The sequence below is a fragment of the Equus przewalskii genome, chromosome 5 (assembly GCF_037783145.1).
Source record: "Equus przewalskii isolate Varuska chromosome 5, EquPr2, whole genome shotgun sequence".
NCBI lineage: Eukaryota > Metazoa > Chordata > Mammalia > Perissodactyla > Equidae > Equus > Equus przewalskii.
In genome coordinates, this window is record NC_091835.1 from 34,616,795 (window position 1) to 34,642,869 (window position 26,075).

General features: G+C 46.5%; 1 protein-coding gene across 4 annotated transcripts in view; it reads right to left on the minus strand.

The window, feature by feature from the left end:
- The window catches only part of ANO2 (anoctamin 2), a 326,384-nt gene that overhangs the window by 283,965 nt on the left and 16,344 nt on the right, over positions 1 to 26,075 (minus strand). The window contains exon 1 of one of the 4 annotated variants that reach the window (XM_070618949.1): positions 17,251 to 17,451. The exons of the other annotated variants lie outside the window; for them this stretch is intronic. Coding sequence (XP_070475050.1) covers positions 17,251 to 17,448 — 198 coding nt within the window. The 5' untranslated portion in view covers positions 17,449 to 17,451. Of the gene's footprint in view, positions 1 to 17,250; positions 17,452 to 26,075 lie in introns of those variants that run through there. 4 annotated transcript variants of the gene reach the window in all.

A 26,075-nucleotide genomic window follows, 5' to 3' on the forward strand; every position in this document is an offset into this window, starting at 1 on the left:
TTAATGAACCATGATATTATGCTAAGTGAAATAAAAGGACAGTCACAAAGTCATATGACGAATGATTTCACTTCTATGAGATACCTAGAGTGGTCAAATCCATAGAGACAGAAAGTAGAATGGTGGTTGCCAGTAGGAGCAGAGGGAGTGAACAAGGAGTGAGCGTTTAATGTGCACAGAGTTTCAGTTTGGGGAAGATGGAAAAGTCCTAAAGATGGATGGTGGTGATGGTCGCACAACAATGTGAATGTACTTTATGCCACAGAACTGTACGCTTAAAAATGGTTAGAATGAGCCACCCCTGATGGCCCAGCGGTTAAAGTTTGGTGTGCTCCGCTTTGGTGGCCCAGGTTCGGTTCCTGGACGCAGAACCTCACCACCTGTCTGTCAGGAGCCATGCTGTGGTGGTTCACGTAGGAGAACTACAAGGAGCTACAACTAGAATATTCAACTATGTCCCAGGGCTTTGGGGAGGAAAAACAAAAAGGAGAGAGAGGAAGATTGGCAACAGATGTTAGCTCAGGGCAAATCTTTCCCAGCAAAAGAAAGAGAAAAAAAAAAACAAGAATTTCTTATAAAGACTTTGGGGAAAAAATGGGTAAATGGTAAACTTTGTCATTTGAAATTGTATTTATAACGTTATGGTATGCATATGTTATCCAAAATATGTATATTTAACCACAATAAAAAAATTCACAGTAAATGTTATGTCTCTTGAATCTAATAATAATTAAGAATTAGGCTTGAGTCTGGAAAAAAGCAGAAAGGAATGAGAAATTAATAAAATCCACAGATGGAAAAGAGCTACCTTCACTAGCCTCAAATCCCAGTGCAACGGAATGATGGATTCACTGAAATATGGGAAAGTGAAAGTTAAATCTTCCAACATGAAATTATTTAAGTAACTCTACCTGACATAGCAGTGCTCTCAGTAAAAACACATGATTCAGGGCAGATCACACACACACAGGGACCCTGAGACCGACCCTGAGAATCCCCTGCTTCCACAGTGGGGATGTGGGTCCCCGGGGGCGGCCCCATTCCTCTACTCTACAACAGATCGTTGTCACCAGTGTCCAGGGAAAGGAGGGCAACTATCCCAAGAGACCCAACTACCCATGTCACTGGATCACAATCAGTTTTCTTTCTTCAGTCATTTTCTTAGTCACTCAACCAACGTTTTATGAGTGCCTTCTCTGTGCCAAGCACTGTGTGAAGCTCTGGAAGCAAGGAAGGAGGAAGAGAAGGAAGGGAGGAGAGGAGCCAACTTTCTTCAAGCACTTGCAATATGCCAAGCACAGTTCTAAGCTCTTTATAAGCATTATCTTCCGTAACCCTCAAAGAAATCCTGTGGGGCAGGTACCACTGACATGCCCTTTTTTCTTTTTTAATGAAAATGGAAAGTCTTAATCAGAGATTTAAAGAAAGCTTTGGGCAGATATATCAGGATTTGAATCTCCAGGCCTGTCTGGCCCCAAAGCATGAGTGCTTAACTACTCTTCTACACTGCTCGTGCCTAGAGATGCGGAGATTAACTCCACATGACCCCTGGCCTCAAAGAGCTTACACACAGCTGGGGACGGTAGGAGACACAAGCAACCACACACCAAGAAGACAATTGCTAAAATACGGGCCAGGGTGCAAGTGCCCAGCATCCAGCGTCCTGTGGGGCAGTCAGGACAGCTCCACAAGGATGGAACTCCTAAACTGTAAGTATCTTATAAACGGCTTTATCTCCTTCCCCAGACTGTGGCTTTCTTGGGAGCCATGTCTCTTCTTCTCTACACAGCGCCCTGTGCCACACTGAGAGGGCCAGACTTGGAGTGTGCTGCCACTTAACAGACAATCAACCCAGGAATGACAAAGTGGGGTTCCCAAGTAGAGGAAAAATAAAGCCTTTTAGGTCAGTGCCTGACTGAGAAGTTAAGCCTTCCTTAAAAGGGGCATTAACTCTTTATGGCTTGTAGGGTTTCACTTAGTTAAGCACCCATCCAAGGCTCTTTACTGCCTCCTGGTGGCCTGGAGGACTCATGTCAGTTGTGCAAATAATGCAGGCCCTTGGGGCTGAGTTCATGAAAGACAGTCAGAGACGATGCATCTGTGGATAAGCAAGAACGGGTACACAGATGGAAAAATAGGACTCACCAGGTCTGTGCCTTCTCTGGTCTGTGGCCTCTGGGGCTTAAAATTCCACTCTTTTTTTTTTTACTTTTCAGCCCAGATCTGCATCTTGGGAAAACCAGTTCTGCCCAGAGGTGATAATTCCCACCAGTATTGAGTCCTTGGTAGCATGGAAAATTTTCCCCAGGGGTCTGGGGAAGGTGGCAAGGCCTCTTGTGGCTGCAGAGCTCATTCCTCTAGTATGAAGCTGCTCTGAAATGCTGGAAGTTTCCATGCCAGGCCGCAGGCCAAAGTAGAATGTGCCTCAAGCTGGTCGCACTGGAACAGCACACTGGATCATGGAACAAGACCCTATCTTGAGCATTCTGGGGCCCCAGCAGAAGAGTGTCTGCCACACACAGTCCAAGGCAAAGGTGCACATGTCAGAATAGATCAACAGACTGCTCTGTCTTTATAAATAACAAAATCTGAGTTAATTATTCTTAAGCAGCTCTATCTTCTAGGATTTTCCTAAAGTCACACATCAAAGTGTGAGACTGAAAGAATTCAACCCAGCAATCATTTACCAAGCACTGTGTTAGGGACTAGGGATTGGTACTGAAAAAGACAGAGTCCCCATCCTCAAGATGGAGAGGAACATGCAGTTTAATTACATGCAATTCAATCAGGTCCATAACAAAAGTGTGTATAGGAAAACATGGACATCACAGAGGCAGAAGGGAGAGGATTCACAAAGGTGCAACACCCGAATTGGCATACCATTGGTTCACAGTTAATGCTGGGTAAATACCTTGTGTGGCCTCATACACAAACCTGGGCTCATGTCCCTTTCCTCCAGCGACTGTGTTTCTCTCCAGCACAACAGAACGTCCAGCTATTCACTCACAGGCCAAATCACCTGCTGTTTCCTTTTGCAGTGACACAGAAAACACTGTTTGCCTTTACCTCATTCACAAGCTGCATCTCACACAGGACACGGGCCTCCCTAACTTCCTTCATTGTGTTTGCCTTTTCATTTGCATTAAGACCTCATCATATTCTCCTCTTTCTATCTTTTTCATATGTCTATTTACAATCCAGATAATGTTGTATAGAGCACGTTTCTCTTCAAAGCCTTCTCTTTCTTTGCCACCTCAGGATTACTTACCATTATCTGAATTTCTTTTTTCTAAAATTCCTATTCCTATGATACACATTCAGGTAATAGCTACCTTTTCTTTAATTAAAAAGATATATATCTACATGAAATTCTGGTACGTATATTTGGCCAGCAAGATGGCATGGACAACCGGGGATCCTCTTTTGCAGTCAGCTTTTCCTTGTTATTCAGAACTGAAATGAAAATTTAGGTCCTCTAATTTTCTCTCCTATATTCAAAGACATAGCCCACAAACTAAGAAATTCAAGAGTTACTAGATGTTCCACGATGTTCTGCTTTAAAAAAATTATATTTAAAGCAGATATCTTAATAATGGAAATTCCCCATCACAACATTTCCACAAGTTCAAGTTCAAGCTTGTAAAGCATCAGCCATAGTTCCTATCTGGCCAAGTGATCTCTCGTGTACTCCACAATCTTCTACTTCTTTTAATCTCTTCATCTGCTCAACCAAAGGATTTCCACTCTCCTTTCATCCTCATTTTATTAAATAGTAAACCATTAGGCACTTAATATTATTAAAATGAAGGAACTTGATTTATATTCTACTCTGAATGAAGTTTCCCTGTCTTTATTTAATGACAGACCATGTCAGTGGTTCTCAAAATGTGGCTCTGGGACAAGCAGCATCAGCATCATCTGGGAACTTGTGAGAAGTACAAATTCTCAGGCCCTACCTGAGACTAACTGAATCAGAAACTGTCAGGTGGGGTCCAGAAAGTTGTTTTAAACAAGCCTCCCAGGAGTTCTAGTTCCAGGTAGATGAAGTAAGCACACTCTATGTGTCTTTTCCCCTGAATGCAGCTATAAAAGCTGAACAGAATTTTTGGAGCAGCTATTTGAGAATTCTGAAAAATAAATAGTAGTAGGCAGATTGAGGAAGAACAATAGACTTTGAACTAATGCCAAACTGGTGTTTTTTTCCCTCCAATATCTTCCAATTCAGACTCAAGGCACTCCAAAACCCAAAAGTGGGCATCATTAGCATCAACAGAAAGAGCCCCAGGAGAAGTCCTCTAGTTCTGGCTTGAGAAATAAGAAAGGAGTCTCTTAACACAAGAGAGGGGAAGTAAGCACCCATTTTTGCCTTTTCTCCACTCTTCTGCACCCCAGCCCACAGGGCCCTAAAATTCTGAGGAAGAGGAAACTTCTTCTCTGAACAGAGGAGCTGTGCTCCCAAAACGGTGGAGCAAACCCCCCTTGCTTTTTCTCTCTCTGTCCTCCACCACTTGGCCACCAAAGAAGGTGCAATTGTAGGAAATGTATGGCAGAGGAGGGTAAGTGAATTCCAAGGTTTCTGGCTGGAGGATGACAAAGGGCATCCTGGCAAACTGAAAGGTACTAGGAAGATCATGGGGAGGGAGGAGCTCAGCAAAGTGACCCCAGAAAGCTGTTCATGAACTCTTTGGCTTACCCCTGAGCTGTACATGCATGGTTCTGACCCTAAACAGCATAATGCATACACTAAAGACTGAACTATCTGATAGATCCCTGCCCATGTCCCAAACTAGCCACTTGGTAGCATCTGTAGGACAGATCCAAATAGCGCAATGCTTTGAAAATGAAACTGATATTGAAACCAAAATCCACAGAAGGCTAGTCAGAACTTGCATCCTGAACCCAACCAGATAACTGCCTGCTAAAAGACGGACAGAATTTAAACAAGACCCAGAGTCTCATAATATAATATTGAAAATGTCCAAGGTACAATCAAAAATTACTGAGCATACAAAGAACTAGGAAACGTTTTTATGGGAAAAGACAATCCACAGATGGCAACTCGAAGACAAAGATATTTGAAATATCTGACAAACACTTTAAAGTAGCTTTTATAAAAATGCCTCAAGAAGTAAGAGGCAAATTCTCTTAAAACAAATAGAGAGACAGCAATTTTCAACAAAGAAATAGAAGACATAAAAATAAACCAAACAGAAATTTTAGAAGTGAAAACAATACAATAACTGAAATAAAAAGCTCGCTGATGGACTCAATAGAATGAAAGTGAAAGAGGTAAGAGTAAGCGTACTTGAAGAAAACAGCAGAAATTATCCAATTATCTGAACAACAGAAAGAAAAAAGATTAACAACAATGAAAAGAATCTCAGAGACCTGTGGGACAATACTAAAAAAGATCTAACATTAATGCCACTGAACCTCCAAAAAGACAGAAGAATAAGTGCAGTGCAGGAAAAAAAAAAATATTGTAACTGAAAACTGCCTCCCAAATTCAGTGAAAGATATAAACTTACAGATTCAAGAAGCTCAGTAAATTACAAACAGAATAAATCCAAAGAAATCCACACCCAGGCACATCGTAATCGAACTGTTGAAAACTAAAGATAAGGGGGAAAAAAATCTGGAAAGTAGCCAGAGACAAATAATGCATTACTTATAGGGAAACAATGATTTGAATGAATACAGGTTTCTCATCAGTAATCACAGAGGCCAGAAGGTAGTGGAACAACATTTTGAAAATGCTAAAAGAAAAGAATTGTAACCCCAGAGAATTATACAGCCTGTGAAAATATCATTCAGGAATGAAGGTAAAATAAAGACCTCTCAGATGAAGGAAAACTAAGACAATTTATTGCCAACAGATTTGCTTTAAGTGAATTGCTAAAGGAAATTCTTCAGAGAGAACAAAAATGATATCAAAAGGAAACTTAGAACCTCAGGAATGAAGAAAGAGCCACAAAAATGGTAAATATCTGAGCAAATAAAATATATTATTCTTCTCATCTTGAGTTCTTTAAAATATATTTGACAGTGAAAAGCAAAAATTGTAATACTTTGTGGTGAGTTTTTCAATTTATGTAACTGTAACACACAAGAAAACCACAACAAAAGGCAGGAGGGTAAAGGGACTCATCAAACGGTAAGCTTACCACGCCACGTGAAGTGATAAATATTGATTCTAAGTAGACTGTGGAAAATTGTAATCCCCAGAGCAACCACTAATAAAACCATACAAAGAGATATAATCAAAAACAAGTTCTCCAGGTGATTTGATAATGCTCAAATTTGAGGACCAATGGACTACAGGAAAGAACTTTAAGTCTAATTGAAATCCTGATTAGGATTCACTTATGACACTGAAACGCCAGTTTTAAGAGATACAGGGGATGATTTGGGCCTAGAAAGGATCTACAGTGATTATGAGGAGCAGGGCCTGAGCAGCGAGCAAACAGACCTGCTCCTCATTCCTACTGTGGAGTGAAAGGGCGGCTCTTTCCCTCCTCTTTTCCTCCCCTGGACTAGTACTCAAGCTGGGAGATCAGACGTTTGTACCTTGATGTTTGGAGGATCACCTGCGTTCTCTGTGACGGGACTTTGATGGAAATAATTGAGGGGCCATAGTCTAGGTTTGACCAGCAAGTGTGGTGGGAGGAATTCACGTGGTGTTTCTGCACCTTCATTTTCCCCTCCTTTTAAGCCTCACACTCTAGATGGTCAGAATGAAGATGAAAACAGTAACACTGAAGATGAGGGGAGCTTTAATAGAAAACTAAGTGGGATGACAACTAACATTTTCTAAGGATATTTTCTGTCTCTAAAGAGAGCAAAAAAAATTACAGAAATAATTCAGGTAATTCTCTCAACTTCCTTGTGAAAGAGAGAAATAATTCCTCTCAATTAATGACTTTTGGCAACTGAACCTCAGCTAGATGCAATCCCCTGTCTGAAGCCCCAGATGGCTTGGATCTAGGTGCATAGATAAGAGAAAGGAAGGTAAAGAATTCTGGATTCAAAAAATAATTTAGGAAGAGATCCTCTGAGGAAAAAAAATCTGATTGAGATAGTCTAGGATTTTGAGCTCTGAAGAAAATTCTAACTAAAGATATAAATTTGGGAGCTTCTCACCGTAAAGATGCCATCAGAAATGGTGGAAATAAAATAAATCATCTAGAAAGTAACTAGAAAATGAGGAAAGAAGAGAGCCCAGGAATGAGACTTGAAGAAGCCCAACATTTAAAAATCAGATAGAGCCAAATAACCCAGCCAAGAAGACTTAGAGGAAGTGGCCAGAGAAGTAGGAGGGAAATGAGAAACGTATGGCATCGGGAAGATAGTGTTTCAAACAAGAAGGAATTGTCAACTGTGCTGAATGTTGCTAAAAGTTTAGGAAGCTGAGAACTAAAATATTTCTGTCAGGTTTAGCACCAACTGGAGGACTCTGGTCATCCGTACAAGAGCCTCTGGGGCAGAGTGGAGGGTACGGAAGGCAGATGGAAGGAGCTTGACTAGGAGGTTAAGAAATGGAAATAATAAGTAAAAATAACTTTGATAGTTTGTGAGATACTTATTATAAAGTGCAGTTATTAAGATAATGAGGCATTAGCACAAGGATAGGGACACAGACCAATGGATACAATGGAGAGTCCAGAAGCAGCCCACACACTCGATTTATGACACAGGTAATGCTGCAGGGCAGTGAAGGATGATTCTTTCCATGAATGAGGCTGGGTCAAGTGGATAGCCATGAGGGGAAAAAGTTAATCTTGACTCACATCTCATGCCATGAACACAAAAAATCAATTTTATGGGGACTGTAGATCTAAGTGTGAAGGGTTAACCAATAAAGGTTCTGGAAGATATCACTAAAGAATATATTCATCATTTGGATAGGTGATGATTTCTTAGAATACAAAAAGCAGTAATCATAAAGAAAAAGATCAATAAATTGGACTAAAATAAAATTAAGAACCACTGTCCACCAAAAGGCACAATTAGAGAGTGAAAAGGAAAACCACAGAGTGGAAAGAAGCTATTTGCCAAACAAATATTCAACACACGACTTTTACCAAGAATGCATGAAGAACTCCTTCAAATCAATGAGGAAAAGGCAGACAACTCATCTTTTAAAACGGTCAAAAGGCTGGAACAGCCACTTCACAAAAAAGGATATCCAAATGGCTGGGGAAAAAAATAGATGAAAAGGTTTTCATCTCATCCGTCATGAGAGAATGCAAATTAAAGCCACAGTGAGAGTCCACTACGCATGTACCAGAAACGGCTAAAATTAAAACGACTGACAATACCAAGTATTGCCGAGGATGTGGAGAAACTGGAGCTCTCATACCGCTGACGGGAAGTATAAAGGGTACAAACACTTTGGAAATTATTCAACAATGTCTATCAAAGCGAAACAGACACATACCATATGAGCCAGCAGTTCCACTCCTCAGTATATACCCATCAGGAATGCATTCACCAACAGACTTCTAAGAGAATAGTCATAGCAACACTACTCATAATGGCCTAAAACACAGAACAACCCTAACGTCCATCAACAAAATCGAGCGGATAAGTAAATTGTGCTACATTCAAACAACAAAATAAATACCATTACAGTAATGAATAAACCACCACTACACACAATAATATAGATGAATCTCACACACTTAATGTTGAGCAAAAAAAGCCAGACACAAACTATGTAGAGTATGATTCCATTTATGTAAAGTTCAAAAACTTTTGTGTGATGCTAGTCAGCAAAGTCATGACTTTTGATGGGGGCCTATGACGGGGTGGAGGCCCAAGGGGGGCTTCTGGAAGGCTGGAAACGTTCTATTTTTTCATCTGGGGGGCAGTTACACAAGTGTATCCACTTGGCGATAATCCATCAGGTTGTACAATTACAATTTGTGCACTTTTCTGATATATGTTATACTTCAATAAAAAGCTTATTTTTTTTTAAAGTTTGGCTATAAAGGGGAGGAGTGAGCAGGTCATAACTGGAGGGGTGATAGGGTTGAAAGAGGGATTTCTAAAGACCAAAAAAAAGGTGAGCATGGAAAATCAAGCCGCAGCCAAGAAGCTGGCTGTCTCTCGCTACGGTGACAGAGACTCCCCTGCCGCCTGCCCGAGCTGGGACTCTGCAGTTCCGCCCAGCACACAGCCATGCCCGGGAGGTGCACAGTAGACTCACGGATTCAAGTGACCCCTCAGATGACTCTTTCAGCTAAGAGGACCAGCCAAGATCTAACTGTCATTTCTGATCACATCTCAGGCAACTACATGCTTCACGTTATCAAGAATTCTCACAACTCAGCCAAATAACCAAATTGCATGATTTCCATCTTCAGAGAAAGAAACAGATGCACTTAGTGGGTTAATAGCTATCCCCCAAATCACACGGTCCATCAGAGACCGTGGATTCTGAGATCCTCAGTCAGCTAAGTCCCCAGAACCCAGGGGAACAAGAAGGTAACACGATGTCATGGAAAGTGCACGGCTCTGAAATGGAGTCCCAGCTTAATCTCTGAAGCCTCTGTTCTATTAAACGGGAATAATAATTTCACAACTGCTACTTCATAATAATTTTGTTAAGAAAATGTAAGTCTGGCATGTACTCGGAGGACCATAAATGTTTGTTCCCTTTCTCCTCCCCCTTCCCCAGGGAAGCAGAAGGGCCTTGGAAGAGAGAAACAGTTCTGTCTTGCAAAGAGCTCCACAAACCGGGGATGCAAAGGTCCCCAGGATTCCAGACGTGCGTTCTTAAGACAGTGCCGTCACCTGGCGCGGGACCTGCCAGTCTGCAGGACAGTTAATCCCTTTTCCTTTGCACTGTGGTCGCTCAGGTCATTCGTAGGGGTCTCTGTGTTTCTACAAGGTTCGGGTGTGTGTGCTTCTCCCAGATCAGGGAAGGAGGGACAGACGAGGGGTGGGGGGACACGGCAGCACAGCGCGTGTGTTTGTGTTTCGATCTGCAGCTGTTTATTTCCCCAGATGAATTTTTAAATCACTCCAAATTCATCAGCATCTTCTGAGGAAGCCTCCTAACTAGCAACATGTCTGAATCTCAGAGCCAGGGTGGAGTCGGGAGGAAGAGAACTCGGAAGGGGGACAGGATGCATGACTTCCCTTTTTAACCAGTGCCCCCTGCCACTCAAGTTCTGACAATCTCTCAGGAGCAGCATCCAATTCACCTCAATTCACACCCTTGAATTTCCATTTAATTACGGTGAACCAAGAGCACCGGGAGGCTGGAGAGGTACCACTGCACCCAATTCCACCTTCCAGCTCTGGTTCAAGGTGAAGAGCGAGGGAAGATGCCGGCAAGTGGAAGACACGGTTGTCTGGATAGGCATCCATTTCTGAGTCCTTCCTAGTCACCAGAGATTTAACTTTCCATGCCTGATACTTAGCACCCAGCTAGAGGGCAGCGGACCCTTTAAAATGCTTTTGTGAACTTGAGAAAGTTATTGAACTTCCATGGGCCTCCACCTGCAAACTGAGATGCACATTAAATGCACATTAAAGGCTCTCAAAGGTCTCTTCCAACGCTGACTTTGAGAGTCATCAAGGGCTTACAATAAAATAGAATAGAAAAAGCTAAAATAAAATAAATCTCTCTTTCAAAAAACTGGGGGAGCACTCACTCTCCCTCTGCATTTAGCTTGTGGCCCCTGCCATCCTGGCCCAGTCCCCTCTCCGGACAGGAAACGGCCCCGACCCTCTCATCTGGCACTCAGTCCCTTCATCTGCTGAGTATTTAATAAGAACTGGTGATGGCTGTTTGGAAAGAGTCAAGGCCAAGAGGGCAGAAGGGCCTCTCCTTGTTCTCGGACTCCGGAGACCAAGAGAAAGCCGGACAGCTGAGACAGGCCCCAGCCTAGGTCGTCCCCCTGCTGGCAGCATTTGACGGCTTTGCTTTCTGTGTTCATCAATTCAGATGTTCTCCCCGGGAAGGCCTTGACTTCAGATTGGGTGGAGCTCCCCTCAGCAGGGGACCTCGCTCTCCCCCGCCCACTCCCTGCACAGTTTGCTTCCCGAAGGCTGGAAATCCACATTTCCACCCCGAGCAAGCCTGCAGCAGCGGCTGCAAAAGGGACCTGGAGATGTTAGCAAACCCAGGCAGGAAGTAACAAGGAGCAGATTCAACCTGGAAAAATGCAGCCGTTGCATCTGGGGATGAATAATCAGAAACACAAATACTCAGGTGGGAGGGACATGCCTGGAACAGGAAGCAGCCAGACAGCATTTGGACAGGAGCTTGCAATGTGATCTAGTGACAAAGAAATTGCTGGGGGATTCACGAGCTGGATCCACGGAGGTGAGACCCCAACGAGAACCAGGAAGGAACAGGGTGGGCCCAACAGCTGTTCTTTACCTCCCTAGGGGCCAGGACTAAGGGGACCAACGGGCTGCGATGGCAGCAAGAGAAGTTCAAGTCAGACTCCAGAAAGAAGCTTGTCACTATGAAGCACAGGGAGATGTTGTCCGAGGAGATGGAGAAGGCCCTGCCTGGGAAGACGTTTGAAGGACTGGGACACAGGAAGCCTGTTCCAGGCAAGGTCATGGACAAGGTGACCTCCAGGCTCTCACGCAGCCCACCAAGGGACATGTAATTCTGCAGAAAACAGCGAGCTGACCTGCTTGTGGATGCCACGGGAGACAGGAGATGCAGGAACACTGAAAGGCCGAAACACTGAAATTCAAGATCGGAGACAGCACACAACCTGTCCTGAGCCTGAGAAAAAGCCAGGAAAAGTGCTCCGATCTGCAGACGGCCAGACTCCCTCCTCCTCAGGCGCACGAGGAAGAGATTTATCAGTCCTTTCAGCGGCTCCATTGCCTAGGTCATGGGAGCCTCAAAATGAGGCTTCCGAGACAAATCCCCATGCACTTTAGACCCAGCGGGGCCCACAGACGCCTGCCATCGCCCTGTTACTTCACCAATGCACGCTTGCTCTGGAGGGAGTTAGGCCGGAACTCAAGAAGCACTTCCTTTCTGAGTTTAGAGACACTGCACAAGCAAGCAAAAGAGGCCGTTTATACTCTCTCTTCCTCTAGTGGGTTCCAAGGCTGGACTGTGCTGAGAGTTGTAGGGTGTGTGGCATTTCTCCCTAAAGCGGAGTGAGAAAGGAACGGTGTGCCTCACTTCAAACCGACTTGAGGTGTGAAAGCCCAGCTTGAGAAAGCAGATAAATCAGGCTGAGTATTCACCTTAAGAAAGGACCCGCTGCAGCAAGCTGCCTTAATACACTTACAACTCGATGAGAATTTTAAAAATAGGTATCCCGTGTAGCAGACTAGACTTCCAGCTCAAACCAGGGCTCAAAGATTGAGGACCTGTTCATGGGCGCTTTCATGAAATGAAAAGGTCTCCAGGATTCCAGATGAGTCTTCCTAGGACCATTCAGCCTTCCCATAAGGTATTTGATATGGGGTCTTAGCCCTTGGGAGAGCTTTCCAGAGACTCCAGAAAGAAGAAAAGTGCCTTTTGAAGGGAGCTCTCCAGGGTATGTGGACAACAGGCAGGTCTTGGAGTCTCACACTGGTCCATGACCCATGACACCAGGCCAGAAGGGGAATGGGACTCATTAGGATGGGGGAGCGCATCTGATTTATAGACGGGTCAGCCTAGAGGCCAGAAGAAGACAACCGTTTTGGAGATCCTTGGACCTGAGATTAAGGAACTAGAATAGCAAAAAACTGAGCTTCTGACATATGCCAGGCACTGCGCTAGGCACTTGATGTATGTTCCCTCATTTAATCATTCGTTTCCTTGAAAAACATTAAGGATCCACAATGCACCAGTCTTCTTTGAAACAACTCAAAGGATCAGATGAGAAAACCAAAGTGGGAGGAGACATCACGTGATTTGCCCAAGGTTATACACAGCTCTGTGGCTGAGCCGGGTTTCAGATTCAGTCCTGCATTCCAGCTTTGCTTTATGCCAGAACTTTCTCCTTCAAGAAACCTCCCAGCCCTGCCCAGTTCCAGTCACTATAGCAAGAGAGTTAGGATGTGTGCAGACGTATATATGCAGACGAGGTCTGTGCAGACCATTTGCAATCACCCAAACCAGTGAAGGGGAGTGGCGGCATGGCTGAACCGCAGCCCTCCGGTCCTGGAGGGAACCGCACTCCGTGTCTGAGGGAGGAAGACCCCAGCATGTCTGCCTGACTCAGCTTGGCTGAGGCTCAGATTCATGACTGAATTAGCCTCCATTTCCCGAGCACCCTAACAGCAGGAGGGAATGACCCAGAATGCAAGAGGCTGTGAGCAGATTAACAACTCACCCTCCATAAGCAGCCCACACACGGAATAAACCTGCACATTTACAGGCATCATCCTGCACGACCCCGAGAAAGTCTGCCTTCTGTTTCCTTCATGAAACACCGACCTCTCACATGTGCTGACTGTATCCTCATCCTCCTGCTTCATCCCAGACCAGCAGAGGGCTCTGCACATAAGGGGTGCTCCATCCCAAATGCTGCCCGGTTGTCATGGCATTAGGCTCTAACGTAAGCGGTTTAGGACGGCTGGGGTAAAGGAAGGAGGGAGGCCTGTCTGGGGCCATGATCCTTGAAAAGAGCACAAACCAATGCGGTGTGATTCCAGAGCCCTGCTCCCGCTGCTGGTGCCCAGTACACCACCACTGGCTAAAGCTTTGATCCCCGTTGAAAGTGCAGCTGCTGCAAAGCAGGGTCACACTGAAGGATCTGAGGAAAGCCGGAGAGTGGATGTGAAGGAGGCAGAGGAACCAGGTGGGGACACGCCACAGAAGAGGAAGGCCGAGCACACCCAGATGAACGCCTCCTGGGCCCACCATCTTCTGTCCTGGTGCCCTCCCAGTGCTGCTCCCAGGGGAGCTGACATCCTGCACTGGCTCAGTGTCCCTGCCAGGGCCTCCAGGTGGCTCCGGACATCACACCGGCCTGCGCTCCACAGCACCCCGTGCTCTTTCTAGTTCTTGCAGTGTCATCCCCCGGCCTCATCCTCCCGGGAAGCCCTGCCGCCTCTCACCCTTGCTTGCTGGCTCCAGACCCATCCAACTGTCTCAGGGGTAGTCCTGAGCAGATTGATTCTTGCCACAAACACAGCCCACGGGTAATTAAAAGGAACCTGCGGGGACTGAGCTGTTCCCCAACCCAGGAGCTCCCACCCAGGCAGGTAGGAGGGAAGACAAGGGTGGGCAGATCAGAACAAAACAGCAAGTAGAGGATACTCTGAGTTCAGAGGCTCCTTCTCCTCTCCCGAACCTGCCTTAGCCGCTGACCATCCCCATGGGGAGAATAAGGACCCCCTTCCCCACGCAAAGCTCAGATGGCAGAAGAATTATCCCCGGAGAGGCGGGACCCTGCAGTGTGTGAGAGCACACTGGCTGTGTGACCTTGACCAAGCTATGTAGCCTCAGTTTTCTTATCTGCAGAATAAGGGCAGTAATAGTAAATACTTTATAAGGTTGTTATAAGGATTAAATGAGTTACTTTATGTCCCTCTCACAGCAGAAGCGTTTGTCGTTGTCATCACTAGTAACTTCGAAAGCAGCAGGAAGATGCTCAGGGAAGGAAGGGTCCAGATTCCTGAGGCCCCGCAGCAGGAGGGAGAGAAGACGTTCCTGGCCACACTGAGGAGACTCCTGGCCACTGGATGAAGGCAGATCCCAATGCCAGAGAGGCCTCAGGAAATAGCACGGGTCACGCAGACAGTTCTTGACACACTGTCCACAGGAAATTGTGTCTTTTTCTGAAGGATTTTCTATTTACATCGTGGAGACTAGCCTGGCATAAACAAACATCACCAAGTCCATAACAACAGTAATCATTTGGGCTGTGGAATTCACCAGACAGCACAGAGCAGAGGAGCTAAAAGAAAGGAGAGAGGGAGAAGACCAGAGGAAGGAAGGATGGAAAGACAGAAAAACAGGCTAACAACCCCCAGGGCTCAACCTCTTCCCCCAGCTCAGCAAAATCCCCTCAACACTGGACCAGAGGGCAGCCTGTAAGGGCTCAGCTTACCCCACAGGTCTCCTGGCCCCCAGCTGTCTCTCCGTCTCTCTCTCCCTCCCTTCCCTCCTTCCTCTTCCCCTCCCCACTTCCCTCCCCTTTCTCTCTTCCTCTCCCTCCCACTCTCTCCCTCCCTCCCACTCCCCCTTGCAGTTTTTGCTCCCCTCAGCACTCTCCTCAGAGTGGGTGGCACTGAGGGGGCTGCAGATTGCTATGGTGCCTTCTTCCCTGGTTGGGGAAGGAGATGGGAGAAACAAAGGCAAAGCTGCTGCGGGAGAAGAAGTAGGCATGTGAGAGGGCTCAAGTGGAGAGAAGGGCGAGGAACTGCCTGGTGAGGCTCCAGGCTGCTGGGAGAGGGGGCGAGGCTGGGAGAAGGGGAGAGGGCTCCATCTTCTCTGGAAAGCCTTCCCTGCCAACCCCAGCTCTCGGGGATGTCTCCCTCCCCTGAACAACTCTACAGGCTATTGCCTTTGCTACACATCATGCTTTGAATCAGTTCAACGAACACTGTTGAGTATCTACTATGTGTCAGGCACCATATGAACCAACAAGAAAAAAAGAACAAAACACAATCCCTGTTCTCAAAGTCTGCAGTCTGTCTGGTCTGGGGACAAGTGAAGCTCTGGGTGGTGTGCTAAGCATTTTGGTAATGCTGCCAAGCACCGAACAAGGAGCGTTAGATTATGGACAGATACAACAGAACATCAAATAACATTTTTAAATAATAAGAAAGTCCTTTGTCAATTATCTTGCAAAGATAAAGTCTCAGTCTGATGCTATGTCTTTAACCTCTCTGACACTAGCTAAGCTTCCTTCTCATGAAGAGAGAGCAGGCCCCCAGCCTCAGACCTTCTGCAGCCAACTGCATCCAGCCAGAAATTAGTGATGTTAATTTGTTTCTGCTGTAGTGTACTTTTGTACTTATTGTCTACTTATTGGCCAGTGAAATTGGTTCTCCATTTATGATGATGATATAATATTTCATTTTAAAATAAATTTAAGTTAAAGAAGTAAGCCAATTTAGCAAAAATACTCAGTAAATAGCAATAGAGATAGTAAATGGCTATGACTAAAAGCATTAAACTGGTAAGCAGTGGTATTCAAAATCATGATCATTTATTCAAATGACTGACATCGTGAGACCTTTTGCAAGGGGAATCCAGAAAAGAAGCAATCAGCCTACGTGCCTTGAATTGTAGGCTGTCTGTTCAGGAGCATCTCTCTCGTTCCCAACTAGACAGTAAACTCCCCGCACCTGGTCCCTTTGGGGACGCCTCATCCACACATTAGGCACGTGCATTCACTCAGAAAATGGGAAGGAAATTCAACTCAGTTCAAAAGGAAGGTAAAAATTTGGAACATTAAGGCAAAAAGTGGACAGGTGGGAGAGCCAGCTTGGGCCCACTGGCCAAGCAGAAAACCCCAGGCAGGAGGAAGCCCCATTCCATTCTGACAAAGAGCTGTGAAGACAGTGACCCTTCTTCATTTGATGACATTCTACAACCTGTGAAGCATTTTCACCCAGGAAGGTGTTGTCCAGATCTCAGATAAGAAAACAGACCCAGCCTGGCTAAGAAACTTGTACAAAGGCACACGACAACGAACTCTGCTCATTGCCTGCACACAAAGTTCTTCCCGCGGCACCGGGCTGCTGGAGAGGTCTGGAGGATGGGCAGGAGAGCACTCCTACCCATAGCCACTCGTTTCAAAATGTTCTGTTAACAGAGCTGGGACCCCCAGGCCAAGGCCGGAGTGGGTCTGAACGCATTCTCTGGAGCTCCACAGTGCACAATGAGAACAGTACATAGCAACACACACACCATGGTAACCACGGAGGGGTAGTGTGTACAGGGAGCCAGCAGCAAACCCACACAAACTCCGAGGGCCCCGGGGCTTCAACTCCAAAGCCTTTGAGGGTTCCTGTGCCTGCACTTGACAAAGAAAACACAGCAGAACAGCACACCCATCAAATTCCATTCCTCCTGACTTCCTGCTCCTAAAAAGGTGTTAAAACCCCACAGGCCATCTCTGAGGCCTGGGAAGCCTCGACCCTCCAAAAGCCTGTGGATGAGCTAAGCGTAAGTTCCCTGGGCTGGAAGGGCTCCGAGAGAAGGGAGAAACACAGCTTCGGTTAAAACATCTTCAGCCAGACATACCTATCCCTCAACACCTGACAGCAGTGGATCCCCACGCGGAAACTCAACAAGACAGTTCCAAGAATACCAGCACTTACCCAGGCCAGGCCCTCACTCCAACCCCTTGGACTGCCGAGCTGGACAGAGAGTCCAGCTGCTGGCCATGGTGGGGTGCTATGCAGCAGATGAGACCCCCAAACCAGCAACGCTCGAGAGATCGTAAACACGTTCTGGAAGACGTCAGAATGGACCCAGGATTCTCCAGGAGCCATCAGGCCATAAATGGCAATTTCCATGAATCTTGCCTTGGCTGAGCTCCCAGGCAAGTTGAGAGGGATGGGGGGACGAGGGAAGGTGGGGTCTCCACTGTGCACTGTCCACTCCAGTACACAGTGCCACGGCTAACAGCCCTGCCGGCTCCTCCTCCTTTCACTTCCCCTCTACTGTTAGCCTGTCCTCCTTATGGTCACTGTGCACAGAACAGGGCAGCTGGAAACACCTAGGGGGCACCACTGGTTTGTTTGAGGACTGGATGTAAACAGGAGCATTTTCTCCTAGAAGATAGGAGGAGAAAGGCCGTCGCCCCCTCAGACTCACCAACCTACTGCCCCCTGCTCATCCAGAACAAAGGTCAGCCTTCCTAGCAGAATGTATGGAGAGGCGCTAAATGTTCATGATTGTCCGAGCAGGCAGGGGCCTTGGAGACCCGGAGGAGCTGGGATTACCCACCCAGGTCACAGTGCTCTTTGCAGAACCCTTTACAATGGTCCTTAAAATACCGACGTGCTTAACGCCAACATTCAAACTAGGAAGGATTTCAGTGGAAGACAGAAAATCACAACCAAAACTAAGTTGTGAAATTAAACATGATTGGCCAATTCTAGGTTTTCCCATTAACATTCTTTTACTTCTCATCCACTTCTTTCGCCCTCAACAAGTACTTACTGGCAGACAAGGAGTAACAGCTTCCACAGGTTTAAGGAAAAGATACGTAAGAACAATTTTTAATTGAGAAAATTATCTTTAGCAGTGCAATTTTTCAGTAAATTGAGAAAACACTATCAATTTTTATTTTAGCACAGACTACCTCAGTCTAAGTCAGAAAGCCAGTACTTTTGGGTACCTAGTTTGAGAATCCCTGATTATGCCCAACCTTCTCCTTTTCCAAATGAGGAAGCTGAGGTACAGAAAGACGCCAGTTGGTGGCAGAATGAGACCCGGAACCCAGGTCTTCTGGCACTTGGCGCAATCCCCTTCTGCTCCATTTCCTTCTGGGATCCCAGCATACCATGGGCTGACCCCCAGGCTTCCAAATACAGCTAGCCACGCAGGCCCCGAGCGCATCAGCCACAGCACACGAGGCTCAGCTGATGTGAGGGGTGCTCCTGACATGCCCCACAATCGTGCCCTGCATCAGGACTCCCCGGGAAACTTCCCTGAGCCAGGCAGTCTCAGCGAGCAGGGTGGGTGTCCACATCTGGTCTCCCTTCAGGCAGCAGCCAGGTAGGACTGCCACTCACTGCCTGAGGCTTCTTCTAGGTTTGGGGGTTATGTTGAGGTCTCCTCATCTTTTTTGGGCCATGGAGCCCTAGGAAAGTCAGATGAAATCTAGGGACCTCTTCTCAGAATATGTGAGATTTACACCTTTATTTTAAATGTGTAAAATAAAAATACAGAATAACAAGGAGACTAAGCATATAGAAATATACTTACCAAAATATTTACATATAAATTTGTGATATAGTAATAATAATACACTTGCTTCTTTGTCAACACATTAAACAGCAAGACCTAGCAGCACATCTAAAAGCTGTCATAATTTCAAGGGAGTGATGAGTGTCAATGCTTTTGGAGATTGTGCAACAACTATCATGTAACAGGAAACCACGTGTGATTTTTACAGGTGACAAACTCGCAGGAACTCCTAGTAAGGCAGATTTGTGCTTCCACCCTTAATTGAAGTGAACGGTAAGTTTCAGTTAAATTTTGGTGAAAATAAAATGCAATCTTCTACCATTCAAGTTCACGAATTCTACCCCTGAATTCCATTCACAAACCCCAAGGTTTAAGAACCCCTGATGCTGCCACAAGCCCCAGGGGTCATCAGACACAAGGTACTGCGGCACCCTATTGAGCTGGCCAGTGGTAGCGGGGAGATTCGTCTGCAGTGAAAACAAGGGGCTGCTCAGGGCTGCAGCAGCCCTAGAACCATCCTCACCATCTATCCAGCACCAGGTATAACCTCTGGGTGTCTCCAGACCTCAAAAGCTCAAGGAAAGACCCTGTCACATACAACACCCGCTTCAGCTAATCCTTCTAAACTTGCACAGGCCCGGCCAGCATTTCAGCCTGCAGAGGGTGATGCTTCCTGGAGACCTGATAAGAGTAGGAGAGACAGCCACTCACTAGTGCTGGGACCAAGCCTCTGGGGGCGAGGAGAGGGAAGATGATTTAGCCAAGAGCTTCAAGGTGGAAACAAGACTTCTCCGAGCTGCCCAGACCACGGCTCACTCTCCAAGCCCTCTCTGCCCACCACCGTTACTGCACTTTTAGACTCACTATGTGATTCTCCGTGGTCAGGTCTGTTTCTCTAATGGACTACGAGGTCCTCGAAGGCAGGGACCACATCTTATTCACCTCCATGTTGTTGGGTCCCAGCTGGGATGTGGCACTTAGTAGGTGCTCAGGAGAGGTCTGTAATGAGAGGCAGGAGTCCGGCAGGTCTCCCTGGCAGCTGCTTCCCTTTGGAGTGTCTTTATAGCTGAAGGGACTGCTCAAGCAGCCACTGGCTGACAAAGACCTTGAACTTATTAAATGACAAGTGGAGAAGGTTGTTTTTTCCTCCATGTTTGTCTCAGGACCCAAAACATCTAGCACTGCCATGGAAGGACGATTAGCAGGATAGTTTCCTAAATCCCTCTTCACCAAACACAGAGATCGATGTAAATGACAGTAGGAAGCACACGCGATACTCAGAATGTTTAACCACCAGCACAGCATATTGTTTGACAGTCATACCAGGAGCACCAGCCAGACCTCAGCGTCACAGGAAGATGACAGCAGAGCCACAAGGAAGACGGACCTAATAGAAGGGAGTGAGCCCCCCGTGACTTATTCGTTTGCGCAAACTCTCTAGAATCAACGCTTCATTACACTAAGGCATTAACTAGCGGAGCGGCCTCGTCCCAGTCACATGCCCTCTCGACCAGTTCCTGCTCTCTGACAGAGCTGGAAGAAGCGACCTCAAGCCCTCCTACTCTACTATCCTACGACCCCATTTTCTCGTACCTCACAGATGGCTCCTGGGAACACAAAGCCAGCAAAACACCAGCAGCTAAAGCAGTACCCAGGCCAGATCAATCACTGATCCCTGCCCTCAGCTACTGTAGCGTGGGATACGGCACATCAAAGCCCAGAGACCTCCTTCCAGCCCCTTTGGAGGAACCCTGGAGACCACTAGAAGCCCTTGTCCATAGAAGCAAGACCCCAGACACAGAGGTCTTGAGAAAGAGCCACAGCCCAGCTCCCTTCCACCTCTGATTAAACCCACAGCCCGCCTGTCACTGGACCCTGGACAGTGCTTATCTCCACGGCTGGGTGACCGTGTAGGCTAAACGCCACCCCTGGAGAGTCACTTGAAGAGAACAGCGGGAGCAGGAGTTAGAAGACCTAGTTTCAAGGCACAGCCGTGCTCCTTACCAGCTTGACAAGGCACTCTCTAGTTCCCATGAGAAGGGGAGAAGAACCGCCTCAGTGGGGTTGCCATGAGCATGGAGTGAGAAAATGGAACGTTAATTTGTTTTTAATTTTTTTTAAGATTTTTTTTTTTCCTTTTTCTCCCCAAAGTCCCCTGGTACCTAGTTGTATATTTTTAGTTGTGGGTCCTTCTAGTTGTGGCATGTGGGATGCCGCCTCAGTATGGCTTGATGAGCGGTGCCATGTCTGCGCCCAGGATCTGAACCAGTGAGACGCTGGGCCGCCAAAGCGGAGAGCGCAAACTTAACCACTCAGCCACGGGGCCCGCCCCTGAATGTTAATTATTTAATTATAAACTGTTTGAAAAAGGAAACAGATGTTGGCCCAGATTAGGGCACTCGGCTTGCCCTCCTTTGCTTCTCTCTGCACCCCACGCCAGGCCACTGAGAGGCTGCCCCTGGGAGACCAGATCCAACCAGCCACGGGGCCTCTGCTCCACTCAGCTGTGCCATCCCAGGGGAGGTGCTGCTGGGCTGCCTTTGTTGTTCCCTGAACATCCCATGGGGTGGGAAAGAGAGGCAGGTGAGGAGCGCCAGGCTCCAGCGTGCTGCTTCAGGGTGCAGCAAGTGGGACAGGAACACATCCAAAGCCAGGGGGAAATCACCGCATTTTCCCCAGTGGTTAGTGCAAGCCAACAGCAGTGTGACTCCACCCACACTCATGAGAGCAGAGCAGCCATCACCAAGAAACAGTGTGGCCTTGGCATCACTGACTTCCACATTCGTATTCCCCACATTCGCTATAGTCTTTCCTAAGAATGCAAACCGCTTTCCGGTTCCTGAGGAGGAAATAAGCTAATCTTACAACCGGGTCAACAGGAGTCTGGGGACCACTACCCCACAGAAGTATGGCACTCCCCTCACTCCAGCACCCAACAACCTGCTCGATGCCTGAGGCAGAGCGGTAGACAGGAAGACCTTCAGGGACACTGTCACCCTAGAAAACCAAACAGCAAGGTTTTCCCAAGGACTCAGAGATTTCCTAAGTCCCAGTTTTCCCAGCAAAGCAGGATGTGAGAGTTATAAGAACACAAGCTCTATAAGCTCAACACCAGCTCTGTCCAGGTAACAGAGAAAACAGCGGCAGGGCCATGTTTCATCTGTGGGGCTGCAGATAGATACCGTGTAAGGAAGAACAGCCACCCAGGGCTGGCCTGGTGCTTCAGGAAGCCAGAGCAGCCTCCAGGAGAGCAAAAAGCCCAGACTGGTGGTGCTCTCTGCTCTGACACCCACATGCTCCTATAAAGGACGATGAGTGACCCTTAAGTCAGCCCCCTTTTGGATAAATAACTCCTGGTCCCTGCAGAGAACTCTGTGGATATTGGGGAAGGCAGAATAGGACACTGCTATCAAGGGCTTGGCAGTTCTCCCTGGGAGGACCAAGACCCCAGAAGGCAAGAGCTCAGATGGGGTTCAAATCCCAGCTGCACCACTTGGCAGATGTCACTATAGCTGAGTCACTGGCCTCTCTGAGCCTGTTTCCTCATCTTAAAAAGATGGGAACAGTACCTTCCTTGCAGGATATTAATGAAGACTGAATGAGGGAGCACAAGGGAAGGAAAGATCCCATATTATGAGACACACACAAGGCACTTAGGAAAGTCAGCTTCCTTCCCTAAAACCATAGATTAAATCAAACTCCAAAGATAGAGCAATTTCCCAAAGTCACCTGACCTCCGTCCAACAGCCTAAGAGGACAGATGGTCCTATCAGACGTATAGAAACTCTTCCCGAAGAGGAGGTGGGGAAAGGGGGTGATGACAAAGGTCAGGAAACAGTGGCCTCCAGTTTTAAGAAAGTGAGGAGATGTTCTGATATTCCTGGCCCACAATCTTCTCCTCTAAATGAGCCCTAGTACGAGGTCATGATGTCCCACATATCCCAGATATCCCCTAAACTATTCCTTTGACTCAGTGTGTAATTCAGGTTGAGACGTCAGATGTCCAGGCCTACAGGGTGAGCAGTCAGGTGTCAGGGACACCCTATGGCTTGTGGGGGGGGGGGGGGCGGTCTCCTCTCTGCAGAGAGACAAGGCATTTGGTCATTCCTGGGTTCCCACCTGATACCAAGTCAGAGTGGTGAGCACTGCCTTCTGAAAGAAGCTGTGGGTCTCTGGGGCCTCCCAGCTGGCACTCTGTCCCTTCCATGCCTGACTCTGTCAAAAGCAGCGCATAGATCTGCTGGAGATGCCAGACCATGCTGAATAAAGGCAGCTGCTGCTATCCATTCTCTGGTGCCCTAATCCCTAGAAATCTAGCACCGAGCATGGGGACACCTGGCCTCCTTGTCAATGCCCTCTCTTCTATTTCCAGTTCAGAAGATCCAGCTGCCCACAAAGATGAAGTTTGGGGCCATGCTTCCTGAAATTTCAGGGCCTGCATGGTAGGATAGGTCTTTACACCCAAGTCCACAAATATGCCCTCCATACCCATTCAGTACGTTGCACTGCACTTGGCTGTGGGGCTCACCCTTCCCCTAGATCCCCCTAGTGCCACCTGTATACCTGAGTCTCTGCCTCTGTCCTTCCAGCTCTCTGGGTCAGGCAGGAGGTTTGGGAGAGAGTGGGAGGAGGTATGTCACAGGAGGTGTGTCATAGGAGACCTGTTCAGCCCACCTACTCTACAGCTCCATCTGGAGGCTCAAGGCTGGGCAAGACCCTCAACTGTTTGCACTGGCCTCCCATTCGGCATTGATGCCCATCTTCAAACAGGTTGTCGTCTTTAAATGAAATTTTAACCAAATGGCCAAATGTAAGAAAACACACAGGCAGACTGTGATTTAATCATGCAATAAATACTGCATAGTCTTTAAAATATGAACATAGATATGGAAATATGCACACAAAATGAAAAAGTCAAACACCAAATGGAAGGTATGCACCAACTACCATCCTGTCTAAAGCATGCCCAGCTATCAGCTAGGGTCAGAAATGAATTCTACAATATTGTGTCAATTAGAGTTTGGTGGATGCAAAGTTTTTTTGATCTGTAAGGCTAAGTGAATAATTTTTAATAGGTCTCTGATAGAAACCCATTTCCTCTCCATTTATCTCAAAATCAAAGTGAAACCAGAGCCTAAAAGACAGCCTAGCCCAAAAGGATGGGGACAACTAGGCTGGCGGGGCCACTGCACCTGCTTTCTAAACGGCCACCAGGTGCAGTCAAGCAACACCCTGCTCCTGTGAGGTGCCAGTTCCAGGCTGCCAGAGCATGAGCATCCTGATGCAGAGAAGAGTTGTTCAGAGCCCAACAGACCCCTAGAAGAGTTGTTGAGACTCTCATAGGCTCCGGGTGATGAATCTCCAACCAGCATTTAGCACCAACATGGCATGGGGGGGTGGGGACCAGGGAGAGAGATGGAAAAGATCAAGGACTGCTGGCCCTGAAGGAGGTTAAAATTCATTCTCAGTCTTGTTGGGGTGCACACAGGTGGAGAAGACCTGGGTGCCCATTATCATTAGGAGAGTGACTAGGGAAACTCTGGTGACTGCACACTGCTCATCCATTACAGAAAAGGGATTAATGCACTTGCAGAATGTGAATGGTCTCAAAAATATAGTGCTGAGGGAAAAAACTAAGAAACAGAACAGGCTATAAAATAGGGTGCCTCTTACGTAAATTAAAAACGGATACAGTTTTGAGAGACTGTCATAGCCAAAAGGAGCCCAAGAAGGCACAACAACAAAGGTAATGGGGATCGTGGATGGGATCCAGGAAGAGAAAAAGACCAGTAGGGAAAAACTAAGGAAATCTGAATAATGTAAGGATTTCAGTTAGTGATAGTAAATCAATATTGGTTCATTAATTGTAAGAAGCGTACCATATTAATGTAGATGTTAATAATGAAAGAAACTGGGTATGGGGTATATGGGAATTGTTTGCCCAATTTTTCTGTAAATCTAAAACTATTGTAAACAATGAAGTCTATTTTTTAAATGAAACAAACATATAAAGCAAAGCCACACTATACATTTCCCAGAAACACCACGCATTGGAATGATTCCTTGAGGAGGAAGCAGACAGTGAAGAGCAAGGGGATATTTACATAAATAACGAGAGGGCTTTGTGCAGACCAATGATTACAATGCGCGATGACCGAGAAGCACAATTAGCTCAACTCTTTGCATCAGGTCCCAGAACTAACAATAATAATGAATTTTTAGAAAAATGAGAGAGAACACTGCAAGACGGCAGGTCATGAGGGCTCCGTGAGTGGTGGAGGCTCCAGTGAAGGTTGGCTTGAGGGAGGCTGACCAATCTGGAAAAGCCCCATGAAGGAAAGAGTTAAGCAAGCCTTGAAGCCAGGGATGGGGGCTGGGAGGGAGGAGCTTTTGGTGTTTATACAACAGGGACAACAATCCAGGACGCTCTCCATGTCCCCATCTAACACTGATCAGCCCCAAGAGCTATCTCTGGGTCTTCCTCATTCCCAACCAAAGCCAGGAAAATCCAAAAGCAATCAAAATGAAATATGTTGGAGAGCAGCAAAGATAGGCAGGGATACCAGTAGTACTAGTAAGAGTTTCCAGGACAGCGACATTTGAATTTTAAATCAGCAACAAATAGTTTTTTTAGTATAAGTATGTCCCCAATATTGCATGGGGCACTTGTGCCAAAAACATTATTTGTTGTTGATCTGAAATTCAAATTTAACTAGGCATCTTGAATTTATTAAATCTGGCAACTCTAAATAATAATAATAGCAGAGACATTTACTCATTGTTACTGTTCTAAGTACTTTGTTTAGTTGTCTTGCTTCTTCTTCATAACAACTGAATGAAGAATGTTTTGTTAATCCCTTTTTAGAGACATGGAAATTTCTATGAAAAAGAAGTCACAGAGCTGCACCCAACAGCAGGGATAGGCACCAAGCTCATCTATCCTTACACGACAGCCATGACCGCACCACAACAAGAGGATGCACACAGTCCACACAGGGGACACCCCTTGAGAACCAGGCTCTGGTGGCCAGAGGGGATTGTGCCTCTGGGCCCCACAAGACATCTCCTACCTAAGGCCACTCATTCAAGACTGAGATAGGTAGCTGATTTACCTAATATGTAGAAACAAACACAGAGAGTTAGGCAAAATGAGGAGCTAAAGAAATATATTTCAAACAAAAGAACAAGACAAATACTCATAAAAAGAACTAAATGAAATGGAGAGAAG